At 43.0% G+C, this 27786-nt stretch overlaps 1 protein-coding gene across 1 annotated transcript; it reads right to left on the bottom strand.

Annotated features, from left to right (window-relative positions):
• Nucleotides 1–138: 138 nt before the first annotated feature.
• TPBG (trophoblast glycoprotein) lies at nucleotides 139–27703 on the bottom strand. Its single transcript, XM_059831732.1, is given in 6 exon segments — nucleotides 139–1335; nucleotides 1338–1446; nucleotides 2213–2247; nucleotides 20808–20841; nucleotides 22382–22460; nucleotides 27406–27703. Coding segments are annotated over 6 exon segments (1752 nt in total).
• Nucleotides 27704–27786: the final 83 nt, after the last annotated feature.

The raw sequence follows: 27786 nt of genomic DNA on the forward strand, positions 1-27786 counted from the left end.
CACAAGGAGGAATATCCCCCTCAGGTTACAAGCATGTCTGAGATTTCTCCAGGGAGAGGGAAGCAAGCACGAGGGTAAAGCGGAAGTCTACTTTTCATGCATAGCTACTGTGTGCTGCCCCGCGTCTGTGGCGCTTCGTCAGACATCCGAGTTGGAGCTGAGGTTTGTTAACCTGGGGTCTGCATTGATCTCGTATCTGTAGTGGTAGCCCTCCATGTGATCCCTACAGGCATCTCTGATGTTGTGCATCCACTTTTTGATTCCTTTTCTGTTCAAGTACAACACCAGCAGGAAAATGGCCCCGATGAGAGCCAAGACTATCCCTAGAAAGACGTACGAAGTCTGTAGCTGGGAAGGCAGGTCTACAGGCACGGAGCAGTTCAGGTCCGAGCCATTGATCTTCAGCAGGGCTTTGCCCAGCATCTTGTCAGGGTAGGCGCAGGTCAGGGCTTCTTTGCCCTCCACCTGGTCGCTCTCCTTGAGCCAGGCCACCAGGTCCTCGATGGCGCAGTCACAGACCCAGGCGTTGCGGCCCAAGCCAATGTGCCGGAGGGCGGGCAGACCACGGAACTGGGCCAGGGTGCCGTTCCTCAGCACACTCAGGGAGTTGTTGCTGAGGTTGAGGCTCTGCAGCTGGCCCAGCCCCTGGAAGGAGACGTTTCGCAGGCCCACCAGGGAGTTGTTGCTGAGGTCCAGCTGCCGCAGGGCGGGCAGGGCCGTGAACATGCCGGCAGGCAGCAGCAGCAGCCCGTTGTCGGTCAGCTCCAGGCGGCTGAGGTTGCGCAGGGCCCCGGACTGCAGCATGGCGGCCAGGCTCAGGAGGACGCCATGGTCGTGCAGGGCCCCGCGGAGGGCCAGCTCCTCCAGCGGGCTGCCGCCCTCCCCGAAGGCCTGCGGGCTGAGGGAGACCAGGGGGTTGCCGCTGAGGTCCAGCTGCCGCAGGGCAGGCAGGGCTGCGAGGGCACCGGCCTCCACGGTCCGCAGGTGGTTGCCGCTGAGGTTGAGGGCGCTGAGGTCGGGCAGGCGCTGGGCGGGGAAGGCGCCGGCCGGCAGGCGGGCCAGACGGTTGCCGGTGATGAAGAGGTTGCGCACGTAGGACGGCAGATCGGGCGGCACCGCCGTCAGGTTCCTGTTCACGCACTTCACCGTCTTGGCCGCCTCCAAGCACTCGCAGAGGGCCGGGCAGCTGCCGGGCTGCTGCGCCGAGCCGCAGCCCAGCAGGGCGTGCAGCAGCAGCCCCAGGCAGAGCGCGCTGCGCCCCGGCATCGCGCCCGGCCCGGCCCCGCACACAACTTTCCCCTCCGGGCGCCTTCGGCTCTGGGCGGCGCGGCGAGGCGAGGCGGGGGGCGGCTCCCGCCGGGGCGCTGCCCGCTCCGGGCAGCCCCTTCTCCGGGGGCAGGCGCTTCCCCTCCGGGGCTGGCTCCACTCCGCTCACAGCAGCGAGACCTGCGGCAGGGGAGGAAAGGGAGAGGGCAGCGGCGGGGCGGGGCGGCGCAGCTCCCCTCGCCCGCGCCCACCCGCCTGCCCGCAACTCCGCGCCTCGCTCCGCGACCCCGACACGTGGCTCGCCCGGGCGGCCGCGGCCCCCGCCCGAGGCAGCGCGGGGGAACCCCCCGAGGAACAAGTTTCCTCCCGCTTCCAGCTCACGCCGCTTCCTCCCCACCCGGCCGGCGGCCCCGCTGGCGGAGCACGGAGAGTAGGGAAGGGTCTAACTCGCCGCCCCCCACCGCGCCCCGCAGCTCCCCGCCTGCCGCCCCAGCGCTCTCCCCTCCGCTCCGCGCCACGACCGATGCACACTCCCGCCCGCAAAACCCACCGCCGAGCCGAGCCGAGCCGAGCCCCGCCCGGTCCTGGTCCCTCACCTCCCGCCGCCGCTCCCGCCCCGCGTCCGGAGCAAACTCCGCCGGAGAGAGCCGCCGACTGCCCCTCGCCCCGCCGCCAACTCCGCGCCCACCCTCGCCGCGCCTGGCCCTGCCTCCGCTGACAGGAGAAACCAACCGCCGCCCCGGCCGGGGGGAGCCGCCGGCCGCGCCTGCCCCGAGGGGCCGTCCCGCCGCCTCCCGCGCCCCGCCCGGCTCCCGCCCGCCGCCCTCACGCCCCGTTCTGCCGCCGCCGCCGAGCGGCCGCGCCCGGGAGCTCGCCGGGAGAGTAGGCTTGGCCCGCCCTTCGCTCCCCTCGCCCCCCGGCCCAGGTGGTGCTGCCGGAGGCTTACCTTGCCGCCGAGCGGAGCCGCTCCACGTGGAGCTCCTCTCAGCGCGGCAGAGGGGGCGGGGGGAACGGCGCGGCTCGGCTCGGCTCGGCTCGGCTCGGCTCGGCTCGGCTCGGCTCGGCAGGGAGCGACTCCCGGCCACCCCTCGAGGGGAGAGCCGGCGGCGGCGAGCGAGTGCCTCCCTCCCCGCCTTGTACCTGTGCTCGCCCCGACGCGGCGGCCGGGGCCGGGGGCGTCGCGCCGGAGCCTCCCTGCTGAGTGCCGTTTTCCGCGGTTTCCCCGGTCGGCGCGCTCAGGCCGGCAGGACTGGGAAATCCCGAGGGATTTCCAGGGCGGGGGGCGCCGTGCCGGCTGCTGGCGGCGCGGGACCGCCCGGCGCGGCCCCCGCCCTGGGCCCGGGTGCGGGGAGGAGGCGAGGGGGGTCCGCAGGCCCCGGCGGGTTTTGGCGTGGAGGCGGGGCGAGACCGGCTGCTGCCCCGACCCGTCAATCCAGGGAAAGCGTTTCGGGGAGAGGGGAGCAACACCAGCGACAAAAAACACCGAACAAGCTCCAAAACTAAAGCAAAAAAAACCAAACCCGCCGGGATCTTTAGGGGTCCTAAAATAAATAATAATAATAATAATAATAAAAAAAAAAAAGAAGGGAGCCGCAAATTGACAGCTTAAGTCTGAGATTTAAACTTCATTATGGTGGGGAAAAAGCCTAAATACCTATCTGTACGTAAAATACCAGTTTCAGTCACTGTGTCTGTCCCAGGACTGCCCGGGCATGGCTGAACAATCCGGGTGGTACAAAAGCTGTTTTGCAGAAGAGTAACTCACTTGGGTTACTCCACAGAGGGGACATTTGAGGAAGAGGTGAATGGTGGGAGCTATCAGGGGGGCTGTATTGGGCCACTGGTCCCTATGAAGTGATTAAGATAGTTAAATAACATCTAATTAACACAGAAGACATACCAGTATAGTCACATAACCAGTTTCAGCAACGTGAATCCAAGCACTTTGGGTCTGGGACTCCTTTGGGCTTTCCTTACCCTTCTGATGACTGCTTACACAAGATTTCCTTCTCCCCAGTATGTCAGAGTTACGCTCCTTCTGCTTTCCTGATCAACTAGGTTCTTTTTTTGGGTAAAGTCAGCAGAAATCTCAACAGCTGTCAAAAGCCATAGAGGAAATGAACAGATGAATCCAGTATGAAGTCTTGAGAAAATTGGCCCCGGAATCTGGGGAATAATGCGCTAAAACACTGATTTCTGTAGGGTGGTTCTCCCCTCTCTGGCCTGACAGTGGTATTACGGTGCAGAAAAGTCTGGGGTAGGGGTGGCAGGCAGGGGCTGCCTAGCTGATAGACCAGCATGCTCTTTACATGAAGATTATGGAGAAAAGGAAATACAGGGTGACTGAAGTAACAGTGATACAAGTGAGATCTTGGACTTGCAAGCAGTTCCAGAAGTTTGGGAAGTTCTTGCTTTGATGTTGAGTTAGAAAAACAGTGGCACTACACCGCAGGATTTTTTAGTTTGTTAAAAGGTATTTGCATTCCAGATCCACACACCTGTCTTAGTATAGAAAAGTAGATAGGTAAAGATATCCTGCATTTTGTAAGCGAAAGACACGTTCTCCTAATCTATTAAAATTCTTTGAAAAAGTCAAAGAAAAAAAAATGGGCCTACTAGACAACAGTGAAATTTAGTGACCAGTAAGAGGTAGTTTCCAAAAGGAGACGCTTTTAAAAATAGGTAACTGAAAATACTAACAAAATATCTGAGATAAATCATAGAAAAAAATATTTGTTGAGCATACCCATACCCATTTTTTATAAAATGTTTAGATACAATGTCATTTTTAATGGAAAAATACAATTAAGGCATTTACACTGATCTGCTCATCATGCTGACCAAAGTTGTCCTAGTAGCTCCCAGCTCTCCATGACTGTCTAGATGGGTCTGTGTCTCTTGCCCTGCACAGCAGGTTAGCTCTTTGGGCAGGGAACATGGTTTTGTTCAGTGTTTGTGGAGTGCTCCCTGACAGGTGCTTGCATGTGCTGCAGTAATGCAAATAATAAATAACAAATATTTTCCTATTGTTTCCTATTATTCCAGTAGTAAATTGCACCTGATAAGCCTGCTGAAGCTTGCAAGAGGAAGAAAAACACTTGTTAATCTGCTCTCTTCTCGTTTAAATAAAACAACCTTTCTCAGAGGCATACTCCAAAAAGGAAACGGTACTTTCTGGTGAACACACTTAATAGTGAGTGGATTTCCTGGACATGTTTGTAATCTGTACTAGGAAAATGAAGACAAAAACCCTGGTGTATTTTCAGGTCAGTTTTGACTATTACAATTGATTGATTTGTGAATTTGCATTGCACAGCCCATAGAATCTTATCTCGTAGTTTTTTGCATAAAGTTTATGCAAAACTTCTGACTGAGTTAAAATACAGTATTTGAAAATATATCATCTTGGCTAAAGGACTCAAACTGGAAGAGAATTTACCACGAGGAAACTGTTACTGTCGCTGATATTCCTGCGGATTGACTGAGAAGCTCATCTTAAGCGGGGGGTTTGAGGTAATGCTTCAGTCTCTTGGTGGTTCTGCTGCTCCAGGCTGCGGCTGGGTGACGTGCTGGTCATCTGGAATCACAAAGGAAGCTTCTGACCGTCCTCCAGAAGATTAAAGCTTGCTTCATGTGACAGCGATGAGAACTGCTTGCTTTTGAAAATCAGTACCCCAGTATTTCAGCTCCCCCAAAGTGAAAATGTGACACCTACCTAAAGAAATGCAGAGAGTCATAGGGACAACCTGTGATAACTATACTGCTTGACGTTTTTGGAGTTGCTATACCCCTTTTAAGGCTTTCACCTTGGCAAGGAGTAAGGTGGCATTTGTAGGTGTTCATGTCACTCCACTGTCCTTAGGAAAACCTGGAAGATTATTTTAGACACTGAAATTTAAGGCTGTTAATTAAGTTAATTGAGATGAATCCCATCCTAAATAACGTTCACAAAACCCCTTGGCCAGATACTAAACAATGCGGGATGCCTTTTATGAGATTCTGGGTGGCCTGACTCCAGCTGATGTCCAAGGAGTTGGAATAGTGTGGAGTAGGACTCCATGCAATAGCTATCTTTTTTTTAATGTTTTTCTTCTTTAGTAACAGGGAAGTTTTTTTTCTGTGAAATGTTTCTATGTTGTCTCAATATTGCATGAAGATACTCAGCGCTTCATAGGAAGTGGCCTTGGAAGGGTATTTATGATGTACTAAAGATTATACACCAAGTGAGCAGTAGCACAGAGACCAGAATTCTTCTCTTTTACCAAAAATATCTTCCCACAAAAGTGGAAGAACAAGCTGCAAGTTCCATCTGCTTCCTCACATGGAGAGATCCAGCAGGTCCTTCAAAGGACACCTTCTGTTTCCCTCGGGACTTGGCTTAATTTGAAGAAACACCATCAGAATTCTTAAAATGGTGCCATAAAAATACTTAGGCAACCAAATGCTGCCATGAATTCTTGTCTGAATGTTTTATTCAGCATTCACATGCTCACACCCATAAACATTCATGTTCCGGTTTTCTTTTTAGGTGCACTTAAACTTATGTATATAGTTATTAATTTTTATATAAATTGAAGCAATACAGAAGACAATCTTCAAGTAATTTATTTTTAACTTAGCACTTTGTTCCAGACACAAAAACATCCTGTCCAGATGATCTGCTGGTCTGTTCTGGTTTTCACTCTCTATACTATGAATGCAGGATAAATCCTATGATTATCTATGCATATACGTGGAAATCATGCAGCCATTAATTGCTATACAAGATAAGACCATGTTTACATTTTCTTATATGCTATCCATTTTTATATTGAAAAATCAAAAGTCAGTCTAATACAAAGAATGTTGATTTTTAGTACCATGGAAACTTACTAAACTTTCCCAGTACTAACAGAAAATTATTTTAGCTAAAAGTAACCTTTTTTTGGGTCTTTAAAACTATGTTAACTGGGTATGTGTAATAATAAATTGTTGTAAATTCTGGAGACTCCTGCCCTGCATGCCTTATGTGGAGATTGAAGGGATGACAGGAAACAAAGTGCTCCCACCTGAATACAAACAACACTGAAAACTGGTGAAACTGTAAAGACAGACTTTACCTGCTCACCTTGTTTCCAAAAAGTCCATCTCTACAACTGTTAGTGGTTTATTGGTAAAACCTGTTACTCAAATGAGAAGGAAACGATGGTGACTTCCTCCAGTGAAGATGGCTACCAGAGCTGGGGTCAAGAATACACTGGGAAAAACGACTGGGGAAGAGGACTTGCTGGGCCCCAGGTGCTGCCATTGTGCGCACATCCCTCTGTCATACTCCAGCTCTACATGCTCTGACATGTAAAGAATCTGCAACAGGAGACAAGTTGAATAACCACTTACAAGTGCATCAGAATATAACTAAGAATTTGACATGCTTAAACAGGTCACACTAAACTTTCAATCCTGCTTTTATTCTTTCCTTGCTCAGGAACGATGCATGTCTTTCACTTTTAAGCTACCTTTGATAGATTGCTATATGGATTTTAAAATGGCATTTTTCTCCCCATTGGTTTCATTTTAACAATTTAAGGTTTAGTTCTATGACCTAGACTAAATTCCATGTAGAGTAAATCACTACAGCCAGTAAAACTCTTCCTTCTGCAAAATAAGCCTTCTGATTTTAGTCCTTCTTGAAGGACCAAAAGGACCCACCTTCTGATTACTTCTTATTCCTCTGATTCTCACTGCAAGGTGGCTTATGTGAGCAGGCTTCAGCTGGCAAACTTGTATATTGTTCATGTCCACTTGGGATGTCCTTTCAAGGAGCAGCAATCTAGAAGTCTGATGGCAATGCTGGGAAGTCGGCAGAACAGGTTATCTGTTGGATTGGTGTTGCTCTCTGCCATAGTGACCTGCCTTGCTCTGCATAGTCCCTCTCAGTGGATGCTGAACTCAAAATCCTGGGTTTTGGCCAACTTGTGATTTTGTCTTAGTTATAGTGTGTGGGGAAGGCACCTGGTTGGATCGAGGTGCTGGGTTCCAGCTGATACCTGCTACTGGTATCTAGGGGACTTCCAAAAGATGGCATAGGTTAGGGCGGTTGCCTAGCTATGGTGGGGGAAAGGGAGAGCTGAAACATGTTGTTTTCCCTGCTGGCTCCGAAAAGCAGAAACCCAGATCTGCAGGAAATCTGGGCCAATGTGTTCCTCACACTTCAGAAAACAGTCCCACTCGTTCCTCACTCCGCAGGCTGTGCTGTGCTGAGGTTTCACAGCCACTCGCAGTGCCAAGGGTGTTTCCCGGTTTGCCCTGCTTCCCTGGCGGCTAAGAGTGGCTGGCTTCAACACGCAGGGCTGCGGGAGCTCTAACCGCAGAGAACTGCAAGTTGGGAGTATTTCCATGTAAAGCCTTTTTCATGAAAACATGTTTATCTGTTGAAACTGAATGTCTTTGTAGGGAAGAGGTGAATTTGATGAATTCCCCATTTAAAAAAAAAGGCATATAAAAGGCTTAGCAGATTTGAGAACATATGGGGTTTGATTCTCCACTGTCTTACACGTTGTGCCGTTGTTTACGATCTGACAAAGCAGATGTAAAATGCAACCTCGGTGCCTGGTTAGGATTTGCCTCCACTTAGTTACAAGTAGGATTGAACACACAAGATTAAAAAGCCTGGTCAGTCGGTTCCCTGCTTCTTTTCCTCCATGGTCATTGATGCTTTGTTACCTGCTTTTGACCACCGTGACACATGTAGGTTCATATAGTCCTCCTCTACTGAACTCCTCCTCTTTTGCTTTGCCTTCCCAGCCTTCTGCTTTATCTAAAGTCTCTGCATCTTTCTGGGTTACTACATCCCAGGTGTTTTGAAAGGAATGTGTATTTAGAAATTGGAAGGGGGTGGGAGGAACAAGGAGGACAGTGATTTTTTTGTGGGGGTCACACATTCTGTCAGCAAAGGAGGAAGATGATACTTTAACTCCCCGTTAGCATCAGTGACTACACCTGAAATACTGCATTCTCTTCTGGCATCCTACAACTAGAAAAAAATGACAAGAAAGAAGGAAGAAAGAAAAGAGCAGTAAAAGTGATTCGGAGACTAGATATGTACTGATTTATATGGAAAGACTAAATTAACTTTAAAAAGGTATGGCTTGCCCAAGCAAAAAGCCACAGAAGATACTGCTGTATGAAAGCAGACTGTAAAACTCAGGGAAGAGGGTAGTTGGTTATAATAATTCAAGGTGGGTAGAGATGATGCGATAAAATGCAGAAAAGAAAAATGCATGCTTTGCATAAAAAATAAGCTTGCCTACACTATAGAACTGTCTCCTTAGTATACTGTATTAGTGGTGGTTTACTGTACCTAGTTAAAGAAAGTACTTCGGAATTCATAGTAGGTTCATAGTTTACTGTACCTAGTTAAAGAAAGTACTTTGGAATTCATAGTAGGTTCCCTGTGCTGTCATCAGCTGAATAAACTAGTGAAGACACAACTCTAATACATACTTATATTTCTGCCATGCTTGAAAAGAGTCTCAAAGACCACAGTAGCAGGTGGGTGTATGTAAATCTGTATGTATGAAAGGCAAATCTTTGACTTGTCCTGACCGCTTCTTGCAGCTTTGGGAATCTCCTTCCCTTAGTTCGTGATTGTCAACACTTAGTGGTTTGGTGCAATTTCTCACTATTGCTTCAATACAAGAACCTCTCATTCAGGTCCAATCTTTGTATCCCTTGGAAGTCCACTATCTATCTATAAGTCCACTATGGTGAGAGATGGAAAAGCAAAGGGAGTTAATGGAGCGGTTGAGTGTTTTGAAAGGAAAGCATGTCCTTAATTTTTCCTTCTTTGTTGCTGTGATGTCATGGCCAAGAATCTTAAGGTCCTCTGCAAGTACATGTAGAAGAGGAGTCTGTTCTGGCATTCTCTTTCTAATAAAATTAATATCATGATCAAAATACGTCAGCTCTCTCCAAGTCTGCATGCTTAAAAATATGCTAGTTTTAAGGATTTAATGCAATAATGGAGCATGATGTGTGTCATCACCAGCCAGCCATTGAAAGTTAATACTACTGGGCTTACTGAACTATTTTAGTATCCTTTATGGGTATTACGTGCATTTTACCTTATAAAGTCTGTTATAATTATCAATTTGATGTCACAAATGGTTTGAGGTCTGCCCCATTAGGTTTATTATTCCTGAATATAAACTGGAAAGAACTTCAGTGCCAGAAAAAGAGCTGAAGTCTTGTTACGACATTGGAACAAAAGTCCGCCTAGTGCAGCATTTTGTCTCTTATGGTGGCCAACACAGGTTGCTGAAGAAAGACATTAAATTCCATACAAACATGAACTCCCCAATATTTTTGCAAAAACTCCAGTGATTTGTGGCTGAAGGACTTCCCAAGCAAGAGCTAGAAAAACTTCAGTACCATGAACATGAGCACTGTTAGCTGATGTTTTTCACTTGAGAGATTTTCCCGTCAAAAGATTCTCCCTTTGTTGTAATATTCTTCTCTTTTAACCTGAAATTTCAAAACAAAATTATGCATCCTTAGTATTTTGAATGTTTTTAAAAAAAGTAAAACAGTTAAAAGTTTACAGCATCTCGTTTCATTTTCTAGGTCTGAAAGATTTCAATTGTAGGAAGCCAAAAGAATGGAAAAGATGGAAGGGAAGCGGCAGACCTAATTAAATCAGTTACATTCTGTGGCCAAATAGAGGGAGAAACATGAGAATAAAGGGGGCAAAATTCTAAAATATTTAAATTTGTAATTTCTGAACATAAGGAGAGACAGAAAACATTTGATTTTTTTAATCTATTTTTGATCTATCTTTCCCTACAATATAACTAAGAGATGACAAGGAAAAGTATTTGAATATTTTTCTGGGAGAAATTTTTTTTGACCAATTGTAGTTATGAAATTCTCTGGTCATATGAATATATTTATTAACAAATATTTATTAAAAATATTTATTAAGGAATTCAAACTTCCTACTCTAAAATTCAACAGATGCCCTAATGCTAAACACGTTAATTTTAGCTTTTGATATATTTGTAATGCACTTCAGCACCACAGCATATGCTTGATGTTGTTGAATAAACTCTTAGAAACACACTTGCACAATATAGGTCCTGCAAAGTCTCGCAGCTTAAGTTGTTGGCTTGTTTCTTTGTTTTATTAGGGCCTCCTTGTGCCACATTCGTGGAGCAAAAATGCCTTGAAGGGGGTAAAATGGCTTTCTGAAGCTCTTTCCCTTCTCTGGGTGCAGATGACCTCCACAGAAATGCGGTATGGATAGGGAGCACATTGAAGGGTCGTACTGGTTCCAGGGTGAACCATATATACTCGCAATTTATTTCATGGGGATTGAGGAGAGCAGAAACTAACTGAGACTGTTCTGACTCACATTTGGGACAGAACAGTCACAGCCTACAGCACAGACGAAGGCTCACGGTCGCAATGCCCTTTTCCCTACAATTCATACCCCAAAAAGGTAAAAGGAAGAACAAGGTAAAAGAAGTAACTGAAAAAACAGCTTCCAGGTGCTGATAACCTCAAGGCAATATAAGCACACAGATAGAAGGGTTCCCCTAAGTGGAAGAAATCTGATTCTACAAGTTACACACTTTTTTGAAAGACAGAATTAAAATATTTTTGTTATGCGATGTTGAAACAAAAAAACCCCAGATGCATCGCTTGAAACACAGCTGAGTGGGGAATAGGTGGCAGTGTCACGACTGCCAGCCCGACCAAGCCTCCAAAGGAGATGATGCAAGACAACCTAACAAAGGTGTTCTTGCTGAAGCTTTCCTGCATGAAGAGATTTATGACATGAAATTAGATCCGGGATGGCAAAAGTTGTTTCTTTTATAACTAGGTTAAAATATTCTGAAGTTCAGCATGGTGATACCAAGTAAATAAACATGACATTTTAAAATTAATGCGGTGCCAGGGAAACGGCCAGAAAGCAGTTGTTAAGATGGGTAAATCATCTTTAAGTCATACTGGAAAAAAAAAAAAAAATTCCACTGAAGTTTTCCGTGCTGTATATGCTTTATTGCTTCTAATACAAATTCGTTGATGATAGTTATTACCATAACTGGGAACTGATCACACTGGGCGTGGAGGTCTTGGGTGCATTTAAGCTGGGCTAAATGATACTAAGCTGTGAGTGCTTTCTTGAATGGAAAACAGTTTCAGTATTTAATAGTAATTTTAATGTGAAAAAGCCAATTTTTAGTATTTGCAAAAATACAGGGGCATGGCTTGTTACATTTATATATTCCTATTCCAATTAATAGGAATTGCATAATACCTTGGCATTTTTGAAGCTGCAAGTAAAACTTTTTTTAAATCTTACCATTCTACAGTGACAGAAAAGTAGCTTGCTCACTTTTTTGCACTTTCAGTATTTCATTTATTCCTTCCAGTCAACTTACTTATTCTTTCCAGCATGCTTAGACAAACTGCAAACTCATGTACCTTTACAGAACTGCTGCAAGCCAGGAAACAGAACCAGATGAGATAGAAAAAAGGGCAGGATGCATTCATTTGTTCTTCAGTGTGTTTTCAACTGAAACTCAAAAAGTATTACAAAGATAATCATCTATTGCTTTTACATAAAGTAGAGGTATCTTTTATATATGCCATGACAGCTGAATCTCCAGTCAGTTGGCAGTTTGTCCAGCATCTAGTATCAGTTTGAAAAATCCCTTCACTTTGCCAATCTCATGTTGCCAAGTCACAGTTCAGAGTCGCAAGAGAACAAAAGCAAATTCAATAGCTGGAAAAACACAAGAGAAAAAAAGACTGGCCTTGGACAAGATTTCATTTAATGCTGCTAGGAGCTCTAGCGCTGGCTAGAACTGTTTCAAAAGCCTGTATTCTTCTGCTCTTCCTTCAGGAAATAATACATTAGCGTACCTCAAACCCAGTGGAGCCACCCAATGGAAAACTAACTGTATAATGCACATTCTGCCAGATGCTGTTCTTTGTAGCTGTTGCTAGAGCTACAAGTATCTCAGTTAACCTGCTCTGAGATAATTCAGGTATCTCTAGCCTTACAGTGAAATCTGCAGTAAAGATAAAGGCTGTTCTAAGTTTTGTCTTCAGAAGTGACTGATACTAAGAAGCCCAAGTTTCCCAGTTTCTGTCTTTTTGATGTTTTGGAAAATTGTACCCATATTCTAGCAAACCAAAAGCATGCCTGTTAGTTGGTCTATAATCTGTACAGAGGGTATTGGCATTTGGGACAATAATGCCACACATTAACATTAATGTACATTCCTAGATGCTCTGTCCCCTCTCCCCACCCCTTAGTTTTTGAGGGCAAACATGAGTGAAAGTTGATGGAGAAAATGGTTTTGGAAAATAAATGACAGCCTGATTTTTAGCTGATCTTTAAGCATGCATACAAGATGTATGCTTTGGAAAATACTTAAGATACAATCATACACTGGTATTTCCTGACTACATCCATCACTCTCATGGGACATGTCTTTTCAAAACTCTCCTTCATGCATACATCTCTATGATTTTGCTGATAATTAGCAGCATTAAAAAAATTGCTTTCTTCTATCTAAAGTTAATAAAGGGCTTCAGAAGCAGACAGAGAATCCAACTTGAGTCTTCTGGAATCAATGAAGAACTTTAAGTGTCATTAACATCGCTGATGATCAACAGAGCCAGAAATCTTTTTTCATTACAGCAAAAAGAGAAAAAACGTTGACCATGTCATTGTGGACCTTTCTGGACAAGTCTTGTCTGTTTTAGTGAATTTGTGAGAGCGATCAAATACAGCTTGCAACCCTTTATCAGCTCCATTGACTAACTCTGAGGTTTCACAGACTACCTGAGAAGCACGTAGCTCCTTGCGCAATTTGACAACCATAATGTGGCATCCATCCCTTACAGCCCCTGAAAGCGCTGAGTGCCTCTCAGCTTCCCACCAGGACATTCAACTCTTTTTTCTTCTGCTCCTTCACATACAGAGACCTGCATGGCCATAACTGACTCCTTAGCTCGAGTATGTGCCGTCTGTCCTGTGAACGTTTCTCAGATCACAGCTTGACTTGTCTTTTACGCCCACATAGAGGTGCCTTTAATTACTTTTATCTTTCAGGCTGAACAAAGGGTTTGGCATTTTCAAGGATGCTCTTAAAATCACACTCCTTTTCAGCGACAGCATGTTACCACCTTCCAGGAGCGCAGGATGACTGCCAGGACTATTGGCCGCAGTTTCATGAACCAAAAGATTTTAGTGACTTGGTAGGCAGTAACAGTTCCCCAAAATCAGATGGATCACTGAAGCTTGTGCTTTGCCTTAACTCTCACTACTTCATTTGCTGTCTCCTAAATCTCTTTGAAAAACCCAAATAAACCCCAGCCGTATGATGCCTGCTGATGAACATCACTTACTTAGATATTTGCTCTGGGTGTTGTGTGATTATTTTTAGGAAGTGTTGACCAGTGTAGAAAATGAGCCTGTGTAAGTACAGAAGGAAAACATATGTTGAAAAACTCTCAAGAAAGGCTAGGACTGGCATTTTAAACAAGATGTGCATGAGACAGAAAATGCTGTTAAAGTTGTGAAAGCCACAGGTGATGTGACACTCTGCAGATGTTTTTAATGGGAGTAGAAATGTTTTAGTCTGTTTACACAATTACTTATGTTGCAGGCTCAGAATTAAAGTTTTCCAATTCAGATAGGATAAAGTAATACCCAGGTTTTATAGTTGCCATTTATACTGGTAGAGATACAGAACACAAAAGCTAGAACAATCATTTTGTTATCTCAAATCTTTTTCACCTTTCTCAAAAGTACGTTAACTCTTCTCATTATTTCTTCCTCAGTTAAGGCCTTTGTTTCCTCTAGGTTAATTGATAATAGGCTAATGAATAATCCATCAGCATGTGAATTCAGGTTCTGATTCTGTATGAAGATGAAATCCTTCATTCAGAAAAAAAAACCCCACTTTAGCAAATGCTAACCTTGTTGTGGTTCCAGGCGTTTAATTTATTCCTTGTAAGTAACTAAATTCTCAAGTCAGGACACTTTTTAGGACTTCTAACTATTTCTTGGCTACAGAGATATTCTTATCTGCAATACTCACAGTTGGTGTCTCTACAAGGTAAATTTATACTGTTTGCAGACTCCTGATGAGTAGAATAGCACTACTTAAAAATGAAGGTTGTATGTATAATATCAAAATATCTCCCTTGGGAATAGGGAAAAAATGGAACTAGCATTTCTTGTTGTTGCCTAAATTTTACTAATTAGTCTATACAGCAAAAAAAAAAAGGATATGAGTTGGGTTACACTTATTAAATCTCATGTCTTACCTTGCCAAATGTAGTCTTAAAGAAGGTTTATTCATTGTTCAGGCAATGCCTTTAATAGTGAAATATGAATGGGGAGAGTGTATCCCATAATTGCTGTTTAATGGCAGCTTCATCTTGGAGGAAAAAAAAAAGAAGTGCTGTAATTATTTAATCTAAAAATAAAGATAATTTCTAGAAAGCACTACTGAGTGTGTGAAAAGGTCAAATGTTGAGCTTCAGAATAAAAGAGAGCTAAGTATGTCTAGACACGTGTTAATTGTGTATAGCAGAGGTCTTTAGTTGGATGGGGAAGAGAACTAGTTTTTAATTCAATTAATTAAAAAAAAAACTTTACCTCAGAGCTTGGAGTAGATTTGAACAAATCATCTTTTCTTTGTTTAAATTATGTTTGCTAAAGGCTGAAACTTTTTTTAAGCAGAGATGCCAGGTGAATTTTGAGGGGACTATTTTTAGTTCGTTAAGCCTACAATTGACTTTCTGTATCTCAGTGGTTGGCTTGTTTACCTGCAGTAATAAAACGTTGCTGGTTTTGGAAAACTAACCTGTCTTATATTTATACAATCAGGCTCGTTTATATTTTTGGATTAGTACAAAACTACTTTCTCATGAATCTATGCTGCCCCTGTGTAAATGAGCTTGGGACCATGTATATACCTCCATCCTATGTGGAAGAGAGGAGATCCATAGCAGAAGGCCTTTGCGTGTGGATATCTTAGGCTGTAACCCCAGCCACTCCACAGGTTCCTTTTTTTGTACTAACCATTTCCTCACTAGCAGTGACATTTGCCTACCTGAAACTGGTCCTGACATGTAACATGGTAATGTTGTTTTTTCCTATCTGTAAGTTACATTGGACTGTTCCATGCACTATCAAATAGCTTTGGCAATCAACGAGGTGACCACACTTGGTAAGTTTTAAGTGAACCAGAACTTTTCATTTTATTGAAAATTTATCACTTATTTTGGCTTCTTTTGTTCCCTATACTGTTTGTTCCTTATTGACCTGCTGTAGTTGTTTTCATTCCTTTTGCATACCAGATTGCTTTCACTGCGTTAATATGCCGAGATCCATTATTTTTATAGGAATGGAGTATAATCTTTTCTTTTTTGATATAAGCATGTCATATAAAATACGTGGCAGCCTGAGAATCCCACAGATGCATTATGTGGAGCAGAAGTAAAAAACCTGCTTTTGCTCCAATGGGTGGAAATTATTTCAGGTGCAATGTTAAATGCAAATTATAGAATATATTATTTTGCTTACAAGATGGTCTTTGTATAAACACAATAATGTGAAAATAAGGAAAAGGATTATTTTGACAGCTTAAATGACTTGTTTACTGTTTCTTTTTAAAAAGTTAATATCTTTGAATATTTTCCACTTTTCATGAGGCAGTTTTTATCATGTTCTTTTTTGCTAAAGTATCATTTCTCCAACCTCAGATATGGCTCCTATTGCAGTTATGATAGACTTAATTATAGAAAGGGAATAACTCTACTGGGTCAGAACGGATTTAAAATTACAGAAGCTGCTTGACTAAATTTCAATGCTGATTCTACAAACAGCTGCATATGTTACATTTCCATTCCTAGCTGAGTCCCATGAAGTGAGCTGCACTCCAAACTGGGCACCGTCTGTACAGAGACACAAAGCAGATCAGCCCTGTACTAGCATTTGTATCAACTAAAATATTTCTACTTGCCTGTTATTCAGTGTAAGAGTAACAGAAATCTAGATCCTTGGGATAATGCAGTGCATATTTCTCACCCTACGAGAAGATTTTACTTTAGGAAAACAGATAACGAATAAGAAAGTAGTACAGGTACTGTTTTTTTAAAAAAACTATCCTGCTTTGTTCCTCTGGCAGGCACTGATTTCCATTCAAGCGGAGTTAGTGCTGAGCTCTTTTAAGCCGTTCCTGTCCCTTACTAGTTTCTCCCTTCCATTTCTGGGCTTTTCTGGGAGCCTGATTAAAGCTATTCACCAGATTGCATTGCTTAGGTCACACCATTTTATTACTGACATTGTTCCTTTTTGGTACTTTGGTATCCTAAATGTGTCTACAACTTCCATGGCTCTGATACTCCCCTTATGGACAAAGTAGCTCTTCAGCTGTTAAAAAGCTTCTGTGATGATGTGTAAAGCATCCTGGAGATGTCCAATGCTTTTCTTTGTCTCACCATAAAGAGCAGTCACTAGACAGTGTAACAGATGCATGAAGTATTAATGTTTCACAGTAATCAACAGATTTATGAACCCAGCTGAATCAGTTTTTGTTATTATCAGCATTTCTCACAGGATAGCTTCAAAACATACATTTTGAAAAAGCTGACAGGTATAACCTTGTGCAAATTTTTTTTCCTTCTTTCATTTTTATCTAAATCCTTCATAAGAAGTATAGGGATTTATGTGGTTATCTTACTTTAGAGAATTAAGATGTTGATATGATTGGGCTTGGGGGATAGATCTAATGGGAAACAAAAAAGTATTCCAAGGTAAAACGGCTTGTGAAGGGGTCATAGCTGTCGTACTTTGAGTCAGCCCTGTTTGCCTAAGCTGCATGTACAAAGTCTGACTAGCATTGGTGTATACAATTGTATTATAAGCTGTATGTATGTGTGTATGTCTGAACTATTCACAAGCACTATAAATATCTACTGCTGCGTGATTTTAGTACACATATTGGTAAAAAAGACCAATTAGACATGTTACAGAGTCACAGACCCGAATTTTTTCCAGCAACTGTAGTCTTAATGGGGAGGCTGTCATGTCCCCCAGGAGGCAAAGGACAACAAAGGAACGCTTTCCTCTCTCATCGCGCAAGCGGCATGGGCAGCTGTTGATAGCCTGGCTTCCTTATTCAGAAGCATTAATCTTTTCTGTACTCCTCTTGCAGCATGAGAGATGCATTGGGAGTATTCTCCCTTGCATTGAGAGAAATTACCTCCCTACCAGTTTTTCAGGTGCATGAGGCAGATACCTAGTGTTTCAGCTATATGCTGTGCTTGCTGTCCATAGGTAAATACTGGTAAGTGCCATGCAAGCGTGCTATAGAATGAATCACTGATGTTTGTTAGAGTGACTGAGCACCCTGTGAAGTTAAGAGGATGACATTGGTTCATATGCTTTCAGGAAAAACTCCTGAAAACATTTTTGTGGACTTTCTTTCATTACATACCTACATTTTGGGATCTGAGAATAGCAATCCTAGATGAAGTGTCTGAGTTTACTGCAGAAATTTTTTTTCTGCTTCCTTGACTGATGGGAGAATAATAGTTTTGTTTATCTTCTGCTGTCCTAGGCAGCTGGTAATTCCTATTCTCTTTTTCTCTCTAGATTGTTTTTTCCTTCTGCAGGACAGATTGGAACCACAGACCTAATCTTCTCCTACTTTATATACTATGCAGCCACTCACAGTGTGTCTATAGTGTCACCTTACCAAAATGGCAATGCTTTAGAGAGATACAAATTAGAAGGTACAAGCAGAACAAGCAATATAAAGAGCAAGATAGGAGATAATCAAGTCCCAGGGAGAGAAAGAAACTATGTTTAAGTCTTATACCATCTGGACATGACTTTTTGTGAGTGCTTATGAGTTTAAAATATCTGTAGGTGCTGAGGCATCTGAAGGTTCAGTGGCATATGCCATTTTTATGTGAGGAGCAGCTGAGTCCCAGATCAGAGATTTACTAGCTGTTAAAGGGAGATACTCCTTAAGAGACTGGAGCAGACAGATTAAGCTTCTTACTTTACAGAAGCTGCCTTTATAAAAGAAGTTTTCTTCCCCTCCAGCCTGTCTTTGCATAAAGGTATGCCAGCTTTGGTGTTTGGCTACGTGTGAGGACAGGGAAAATGTGGTTGAGCAAGGATATTGCCTGTACTGGTAATACAGAGCTCTTTGTTGGAAGGAGTTGAGAAAAAGCTGGCTGTAATCTGCTCAGGATGAAAAAGGCTGAGCACAAAGCTTTAAGTCATACAAAAGCAGGCTGCAGAAAGAAAAGAACCCTGAGGAGGGCTTGTAACAGTGATGTCCTACAGAGTAACCAGGGAATCATCATATTGGCTACAAGTTATCATTAAACCCCATCAATTTGGACCTGTTTATTACAAAAATTGTGTATTGTGTCTCATCCCTTTCACAGCTGTACACCACCAGTTACTTGAAAATTCCTTAATGGGTCTCTAATCTAGCATACCACCTCTGAGTACTTTTTGCCCCAGCCTTCTTTTCACGTGCTTTGGTGGAAGGATAGCATAATGCCACTTAGTATAAAATATGCCTGCACTGGTAAGAACATAATAAAGGTTTTGTGGTGCGGCTGTATAGCTGAGTCAAGACATAACACAATGCTGAGGTGAGACATTGCTGAACTAAGGCAACTAAAAGGTAGACAAAAATAATTTCTCACAGGTCAGCTCATTAAGGATGCTACTGAAGTACAGGGAAAAACAGGCTCCTGAGTTACTTTTTTCCCTTTCCTTTTCTCTATTTTTGGGAGCTGAACCAAATTTGCTTAATGAGCTTTGGCATGAAAAATGATCTTTATTTATTTCTTCCTACTATTTTCTATAAAAATAGAGCTGAGAGAGCAAGAAAGAGTACCTGGCAAACAAACGGGTATGTTCAGAAAGAAGCGACCATTAGTGGGGAATAAAAAGCGGCAAAATAGCTCTTCCTACTCTCCCCAACCTCTTCCTCAAGATAAAGCACATGTCAGGGCACAGTGAGGCTGGGGGCTGGAGTGGCAGGGGTTTCCCTGGGGCAGGCAGGGTCTTGCAACCAGGGATCCCACTGCCCCAGCCAGTGAGCAGGGCAGGCCTCTGAGGTTTTCTTAACCACAACATCAGTGGGTGAACTGACACCCAGCACTTATATCTGAGAGTTGCCTCTGGTCTTTCTTTCTTTTTAAAACCATTTTCTTCTGTGAATTTTTCTTACCTGATCTTTTTCTCTACTGTTTTGCAGGAGAAGGAGTCTGTACTCATGGTGGTCGCTATTACATTTACACTGTCATTATATGAAGCAGCTGAAATAGAATTAGTATGGTAGCTGACTTGGAGCTTCCTGGCTGTCATAGTGATTTTGAAGTATTTTACCACTTATCTGGAAAATGTTACATACCTCTGCTAAAACATCCATTTCTGGTCTGGGTAGTATTATGCTAGTATTCCAGTGTTATTGCTGATAGAAAGCTGTCGGAAAGGTGCTGTAAGCTGTGTAACAGACTATGGTGTAGTCTGCAACGTTTTCTTTGTTGGCAAAGCTGGCTCACAAAATTCCTGCCTCTCCATCCTATCCTCTGCCCTAGACATTCTTTCCCTTTTCTGTGCTGCAGCTTGCTCAATTGTGCTCAAGCAGGTTTGTGAGGTTCTGCTGAAAACAAGATCTGGTCTGATTTGGGTTAAAAAGAGGAGTATTTTTGAAATCCACATCACTTCAGTATGTAGTGTAGATCTAGTGATGTGGGTCTACAATATCTTCACTGATCTGAGCAAATACCAGCTTGGTAAAAACTTAATCCAATCCTGTACGTAACCTGCCCTCACAGGTTTGTGCTGTTTAAAAAAGATTTTTAAAAGCACCAAGCTGATAAGACTCTTTTTCAAGAAGTAGCAGCTACACATTCTGGAAGCAGTTTACTGCTGACCAAACTGTCAAGCAGCAACAGCTAGGGAAGATGTATGCATGGTAAAAAAAGACTTTTAATAATGAAGAATGAATGAATGTCTCCGCATTTTAAACATCTTTTTGAATTTCAAATACTACAGGTTTTATTTCATTTTTCGAAGTACTGAACATTCACTGAATTGCCACTTACAGATTCTGAGCACAAGTCCTTTTACTTCCCTTCTAAATGGTGCCAAATTAAAACAGTCTCATGTTTGCTCAAAACAGCATCAGAATTACAGCAGATTGTCACTGTTTCTCAGTCGGCACTTCAGGTCAGTCTCCCTGTTCTGCTAGCCTGCCTGAGCCTGGAAACGGTCCTGCTGCCTGCAGGTACCTTGGCAGGAGCTGAGCAATATTTAGCACAGAATAGCTGTTCAGATAACCACCAGACCAAACAAATGCAGGAGCATGTGGACACATTCTATGTCAGAAGGAGAACTGCACATGACTAAGGGGTGATTTCAGTTTTCAAGGTCTAGAAATAGGATTGCAAATTTGCTCTAGTCCAAATCAAATAGCTGGATGGAGTCCTATTCCACACAATACCTTCAGGGTAATGGGAGACTTCTCATTTTCTTCCCTATTGGGAAAAGAAGGGGGAAGAATGGTTCAGCTTATGGGTTCCTTTCTTTTTCTCCTGGCTGTTGGTTATTAGCTGTCTTTCATGTGAGAAGGAATAGAGGTTTCTCATCTGAGCGAGAAAAAATAGTATTTTTTCCTGGCTAAATTAAATAGAAATCTCACACGCCACCTTCTCTCCCTAATTTTGAGTCTATAATATTTGAATAGGCTTGTGATTAGGTGAAAAAAATTCACTCTATCTCTAAACGGCACCTTAACTGTTTAAAACATCTAAATACAAAATGAACTCATTTGCTTTTAATAGTCTGAAAACATTTTTCCCTGGTTCTACTTCAGGAAACTATACCATTTCGCCAGAAATTTTAGCTTCTTCAGTTGTATTTTCCCCTCATCTTTTAAGAATAAGGCTTTCCAAAGTGCTACTGACAAATACATCTTGCCATTTTTTTAATTTGGTTTTCCTGAATACCTTTGGAGAAGCAGGATGGAAGGACAACAAATGTGTCTCGACAGTGTCATCTAGTGGCAAAATATGTACGAGGCCCTTGAGAGAGCAGCAGCAGCTGAGCTTAGCTGTACAGCTAGCCAGCACCTTCTTTCACACACTGATTAATGACTGATCCACAGATTTGTACTTTTATGGGAGGCCTCCCTGCAGGCGACTTGAAGACTTTTTCCATCCAGAACAGATGAGAGACTACTTCTAGATGAGGCCATCTGTGTTGCTCTGGGGGAAGAAGTCCATTCTTTTAGTTCAGTTGCTAAGAAGGATTTGCCCTTTGCATACTTAAAAATATTGCCTGTATAGTGAAACCATAAAGGGAGATTGGTATCTTCCAAGAAAGAAGAGTTCTTTAAGCTAGCCTGACATAGTCAAACTACATGAGCATAAGGACTATGAATTTGTGCTTTGTGGGGAACTGGTATAGTGAATGGAGAAGAATGTTGTCTCAAGGAACAGAACTAATAGGAACTATTCAACCACCAAGATATTTTTAAAAAGACAGGGAAAAAAAACCCCACAATTTCTTTTTTCATTTTCTGTTTTCTAAATAGCTTATTTTTGCTTATGTTTGTGCTACTGTGCTCTGGTGTGTATACTACACTGCAAAAATCCAGCCTACCAGTCATGAAGATGTGGATCATCACCTTGATTCACCATCTGGCAGCATGAGATGTATCCTCTCAGACAGAAGAGGAGAGAGGAGCATACCTATAGACAGCATACATTCAGCAGCACTGAAGAGTTTAGAATGAATGCAAGTATAGGAGCTGGCTTGATTCTTGAGGGCAAACTTTTATGAAAATGAGATACAACTTTGAGTGCAGTGAGATATGCTACAATTGTATTCCTTGGACTCCCTTTTTTGGAGGTCTTAGTCAATGATGTAGAACCAGGTCATTGAATTTACTGTCCATTTGGGAAAGAAAGCAGAAGAGAACTGAGTGTTTTTTGTACTACTGTTGTTCAGTCCATGCCGTCTCACTGGCATTTATGATCTTTTGGCTTGCAGTTCTATTAAAACACCCCTTTGTACCTGCAGTCTGATACTGGGATTTCACACTGCAGCAACCAGTGCTGGTAGAGGAGACAGAAGTCCACTTCAGTCTTCATACCTGGAAGTAAAAAAATTTAAATAATTAATCAGAAACAATTACATCAAACTTGGGATTACTTTATCAAAACTGACAAATCAGCAGAATGTATGATATCCATCAAATATTATGCATCCTCTTTGTGAAACCAGAACAAATAATGCAAATAATCATTTCTATCACAACTGCTAATCAACCACTACATTGAATTTTATTTTCAATGAACTTTGAATAGCATATGAAGATGCAATTTTTTATAATGGAAAAACGCTTATAAATCTTCAGTATCTTTAAACTCTATGACCACGGTTCTATGGTGATAGGTCATGGAAAAATCGTATTTACACCCATTAGAATGGCAGTTCATAGATATGCTGCTGCTTGGCTTTGGCTATTAGAATCCTTAGCAGAAACTCAGACAGATGTACCAAAGTTGCTAGAATTAATGTTGAAAGCTATTAATCAAAAATCCCTAAAGCTTTCCTTTTAAAAAGATATTCTATACATTTCCTCATATATTCTGTCTGGACTACAATGTACATACATGTGATCTTTTTAAAGTGGGCCTAAATGATAGCTGGGTAGGTTGGAATTACTTGAGAGAAAAAATGAACCTTTTTTGTTTTTAAGTTCCGCCCCCCCCCCCAATTTGGCATGTCTTTGTTTTAAAAATTGTAGAAAAAGAGGCTCTACTTATGCCTTTTATAGTTTCACTTGCATCTTCATTTGTAATTTCATCATACACTAAACCAAAACTGAATCTCAAATTTTAAGTACTGAAATATTTACCATTTCTTATACCAGCTTTCATTCATAGGTTTCAACACACTTGAGATAGCCCTGTTCCCCCCTATTTTGCAGGGAGTCAATGTCCAGAAATAGCTTCATACAAGGGACTATTTAAAGCAGGTAAGTAAGTTAAGTTCCTGTTTCCAGCAGTCCTAGTAGAGGAGCTTATTCTGATTCCGCATGGAGACAGACCATGCTGGGAGTGAGGAAGGATGAATATTCTCCCCACTGCCTGATGCAATATTCAGCAAGCCACTAGCATGGCTGAGACTAGCTCAAGAGCACTGCCTGGAGTCCTGAGCCTCCACTCGACAAACTCCGCTTGTGAAGAAAACTGCAGTGCTATAGTTTTTGTTGCAGAATTGATCTGCTAAGCCTGCAAGCTGCTAACCAAACAATACTGTGGTGTCATCTGAGTGTCAGAAGAGTTTTTCGACTGTAGATGGCACTGCAAGGTAAGTGCAAAGGTGTGTCCACTAGCTGTGGAGATTTTCTTCTCTTGAGTTTTTTTATCTCCCAAACACTCTGAAATCAGTGTTTGGAAGATTAAAAAACCTCAGGAGAGGTTTTTAAGACCCAGAGACAACCTAGAAAGAAGTAAGGTAAGGCTAGAGGAGACATGTTCTGGAGGTGATGTAAAGGGAATGCCATGCTATCTTTGCCAACATACTGTTTAATGCAGGGCTATCCATTTTTGGAACTGTCACCTCCCACAGCAGCGGTGGGTCACTGCAGAGATGGTCAGGAGTGGTGACTCCAGCTGCTCGTGGCAGGGTCATGCAGCTGGAGCAAGACAACCCAGGTCCCCAGGCACCACTTCAGCCGGGCCATGAACTCCTGCAGAGAGCACACTGGTAGACTTGGAGACAGGCTGCATCCCGCTGTGCCCAGTGCTGTGAAATGCATCCTGACCCACGGCACTTCGCATGGCACGTGGCAGTAGGTGGGCACCCTCTGCCACCCAGACTGAGCGCAGCTGGACCGTACTGGCAGCAGCTTTGGGGATGCTACTGCCAGTATATCTGGCTCTCAGAGTGCCAGACGAGCGTGTCAGATGCCTTGTTCAGGGATAGCACCAACATAGCCCAAATAGCTGCAGAAAAAATCAGCTGTACTGTAAACTGGACATTTACCTACTCTTTACATCAAGTTTTTAAAAAGATCATGAGGAACTTATTTAGTATCAGCAGAAGGTAAGCCTGGAGCAGATTAATTTTTTCTTCAGCAGAGTATTACTGCTGCCAGTAAGAATTATTATTCAAGGCTCCAGAGGACACTGGTAATAATTAGGCCAGCTAAGGCACATAAATAGAAATGTGAAAGGGGAAATCTGTCACTTGACACTTAGTATAGCTGAAAAGGAAAAAATTAATTGTTTTCATTTTTGATATATAGACTGAACTTTTTGTTACTGGCTGATAAAAGCAATTACCATCTTTTTTCAACATTCAGAATAAATTTCAGAAATCTGTTATGAGATCGTTACAGTGATAGCATGAAATGCACAGAACATTTTTTCCTTACTGTCGCTTACATCTTCTCCTCTAATTCCTCCATTACCCTAAGTCTGGTGCAGCAGACAAGGCATGGAACTTTACCTCAATATTTCTGCAGACTACCCTGCATGGATGGATAGGATCCATAGGTCTCCAGAAAGCTTCCTAATGGGGTAATGTCCTCCCTATAGCCTAGATTTATCTCCCCTAACCTTAAATGAGCATACACTTTTGGAGCACAGTCAATCTATAACCCTTCAACAAGCAATGAACTGAGATGCATACTAAGACAAAAAATACACTCTGTAGGCTAATTAAGCCTCTCAAAATTGATGTTCCTTGTCCAATTCTGAAGATGGGCAAGTATACTGCTTTTCCTTTTTAAGTGCTTCTCTTTCAATTTTTTGAGGGATTTTTGACTTTAAGTCTAGAGCTGCTATAAAAAGTTACAACGGCTATCAGAGACATTTTTTCCAATAAGATAATTACATGTTTATTTGTGATAATTCACCTTTTCACCACAGACTGAAAAAAAAAAGTAAAAAATGAACAGTTTCTAACTGTCAGGCACGTACTACATGCTTCAGGAAGCCACAAATCTGGCTGTCGGACTACCCAGTTAAAAAGACTCTTCAGTGACTCGTTACTGGCTTTCATCTCCACTGCCTGTAATTTCTTCTGAAAGGCGTAAAATAGTGTATTTTTCCACAACAATGTTGTCATTTTCCACTGGTAAAAAACCCCAAAACAAAACCAGTTATTTAAAGAGATGCTCAAGTTAACCTGTTTGAGCTATGTTTGTTTTACAATGTTACTTTATAACCTCAACATATCTCTGCAAATCAAACTACACCATCCTGATTCTGTGAAGGGTATTCATTAGTTTGCTGCTTTTGCAGAGGCAGCACAAGATAGCAGGAATTTCTATTGTGGACCTATGAGCTGGGGACAATTAGAAAAGCCTGAACAATAAACGATAGGTAAAGTAGCTAATACCTTATTTTTCCATAAAAATATTAAACGTCCTGTAAAGGAGATCAAACTCTTGTACTGAAACCCACTGCTAAAAGCCTTTGGTTATTCTGTCAAGGTTTTGGCTGACTCAGACTCCAGCAGGTCCTGTTCATGGCTCAGTATTATTTTCTAACTTTTCTGTGTCCTTTGCTGTATTTTTCTATTCTTTACAGTAGTATTTTGTATGGAAGACCTGAGAGGCAGTCCAGCTTCTTAGAAATTATTTTTCTCATATAGAATTTATTCATGTTGTCTTGGGCGTTGTTCTACTTTAAGCCTCTTGATCTTTCCACTGTGCTGTTTACCCCTCTAAAGCGTGCCTGTCCCAGCTATTCACTTGAATTCATTATTCTACAACAAAGCATTGTTTATGACTGACTTCAGCTGTATTTGAACCTCTGTATATCCCCAGATGGTCATTACTGTTCTTAGGCCAGCTGGCAGTGTACTTGGAGCAAGGCCACCTCTAAGGCATTCTTATGACTTAAGTAGAAAGAAGCTATCACTAGGAAAAAAATGCATAAATAGATTTCACATAGCGTGCAGGGTTAGTTACAATGGTGAATGGCTGCTGGCAAACCAAACATTTATACAGTGACATACAAAAAGCAGATTTCACAATTCACATTAACTGGGTCAGATGGCACAGGTAGAAATGCTTGAGATTCATTTATTTACTACTTCTACTCAATCTTCCCCAAATTGAACTGCTGTTGAAGACCACACATAGCTTTTTTCAACTTCAAATGTTTTGTGATTTAAAAAATAGCTAGGTTGTTTTAAAGTCTTTTAATGCTTGCACCACACAGGGGATAAAACTGTGGCTTTAAAGAAACATGTAGGAACTCTGGCCATTGGCATTAATATATTATTAATATATTTCCATACGTTTGAAAAAGTGATGCATGACTTTTTTACCCTGTATTTTATGTTAGGTACTGTTTCTCTTGGTTCCTAGACTCCCACTGTAAAACACTACAGCCTAATCCTGTTCCAGATTAATCTGTAATCTGTACCACCTATCACATCATCCAAGATATTAATTAAAAAGTAGAATTGAATTGAGCCATCATGGAGTTTACCTGAAACACACGCAAAGTGAACCGTAGGTAATTACTCTACAAGAGCACTTTTTCAAATCCTTGTGCACCTACCAAGTTGGCTTATGAGACTACCTCCTGAGTTGCTGTCAAAACCCTCACAACAATCAATCCGTATCATATAAATTAGGCTACCTGCTCTGTCAGAGAGAGAAATTACACTGGCGTAAGACAATCTGCCTCGACACAGCCCTCTCGATGCTTTCTCTCAACTTCATTACTTTCTAGAGACCCGCAGACTGATTATTTAACTTCGAGTCCTCCTGGAGAGGTGTTGCCTCGCCAAAAACCCATCCTCCTTCTTTACAGCCAGCCACATTGCTTTTCTCCTCAAGACTGACAGAAAAAGACACTGAAACACCTCAGCTTTCTCCCCTTCACCTACTGCCTCCCCACCATTTCCAGCATCTTTCCTCACTCACAAGACGACGTGCCTCGCCAGCCCACCGCACCTGCAGCGGCCATTTTGACTTAACCCTGGCACACCGCGGGACAGTCCATCATAGCAGACCCCGCCCACTAGACCCGCCCAGTCCGAGTCGTGTCCCACCCCCCCCGCCCGCTGACCCGGCCTGTCAGTCAATCCGGGTTCCGTCGTGGGGGAGGGAGCCGAGTCGACAGTCGCAGCCAATCGGCGCGTGAGGTGCGGTGGCGCCTCGGCCAATCGGCTGCTTGCTTCTTCGGGAGTGGGGCAGCTGCTGTCCCTGCGCCCTGCTGTGAGCAGCTGGCACCGGCTGTCTCTGCCTGAGGTGTCGGGGTAGCCGCAGCAGTCTGGCCCTGGCCCTGGCCCTGCCCCGGTGTCACTGAGGATGAGCCCCCGTGCTGCCCAGCGCACGTCCCGCCCTGCCCGCCCGAGTCCATTCATCTAGCGACTGGTGAGGGCGGGCCGCGACCTGCTGATGTGTCCGGAGGGGGAGCCGGGTCTGGGGGAGGGGCAGTGTCACGGCT

This window comes from Gavia stellata, chromosome 2 (genome assembly GCF_030936135.1).
Source record: "Gavia stellata isolate bGavSte3 chromosome 2, bGavSte3.hap2, whole genome shotgun sequence".
Taxonomy (NCBI): domain Eukaryota; kingdom Metazoa; phylum Chordata; class Aves; order Gaviiformes; family Gaviidae; genus Gavia; species Gavia stellata.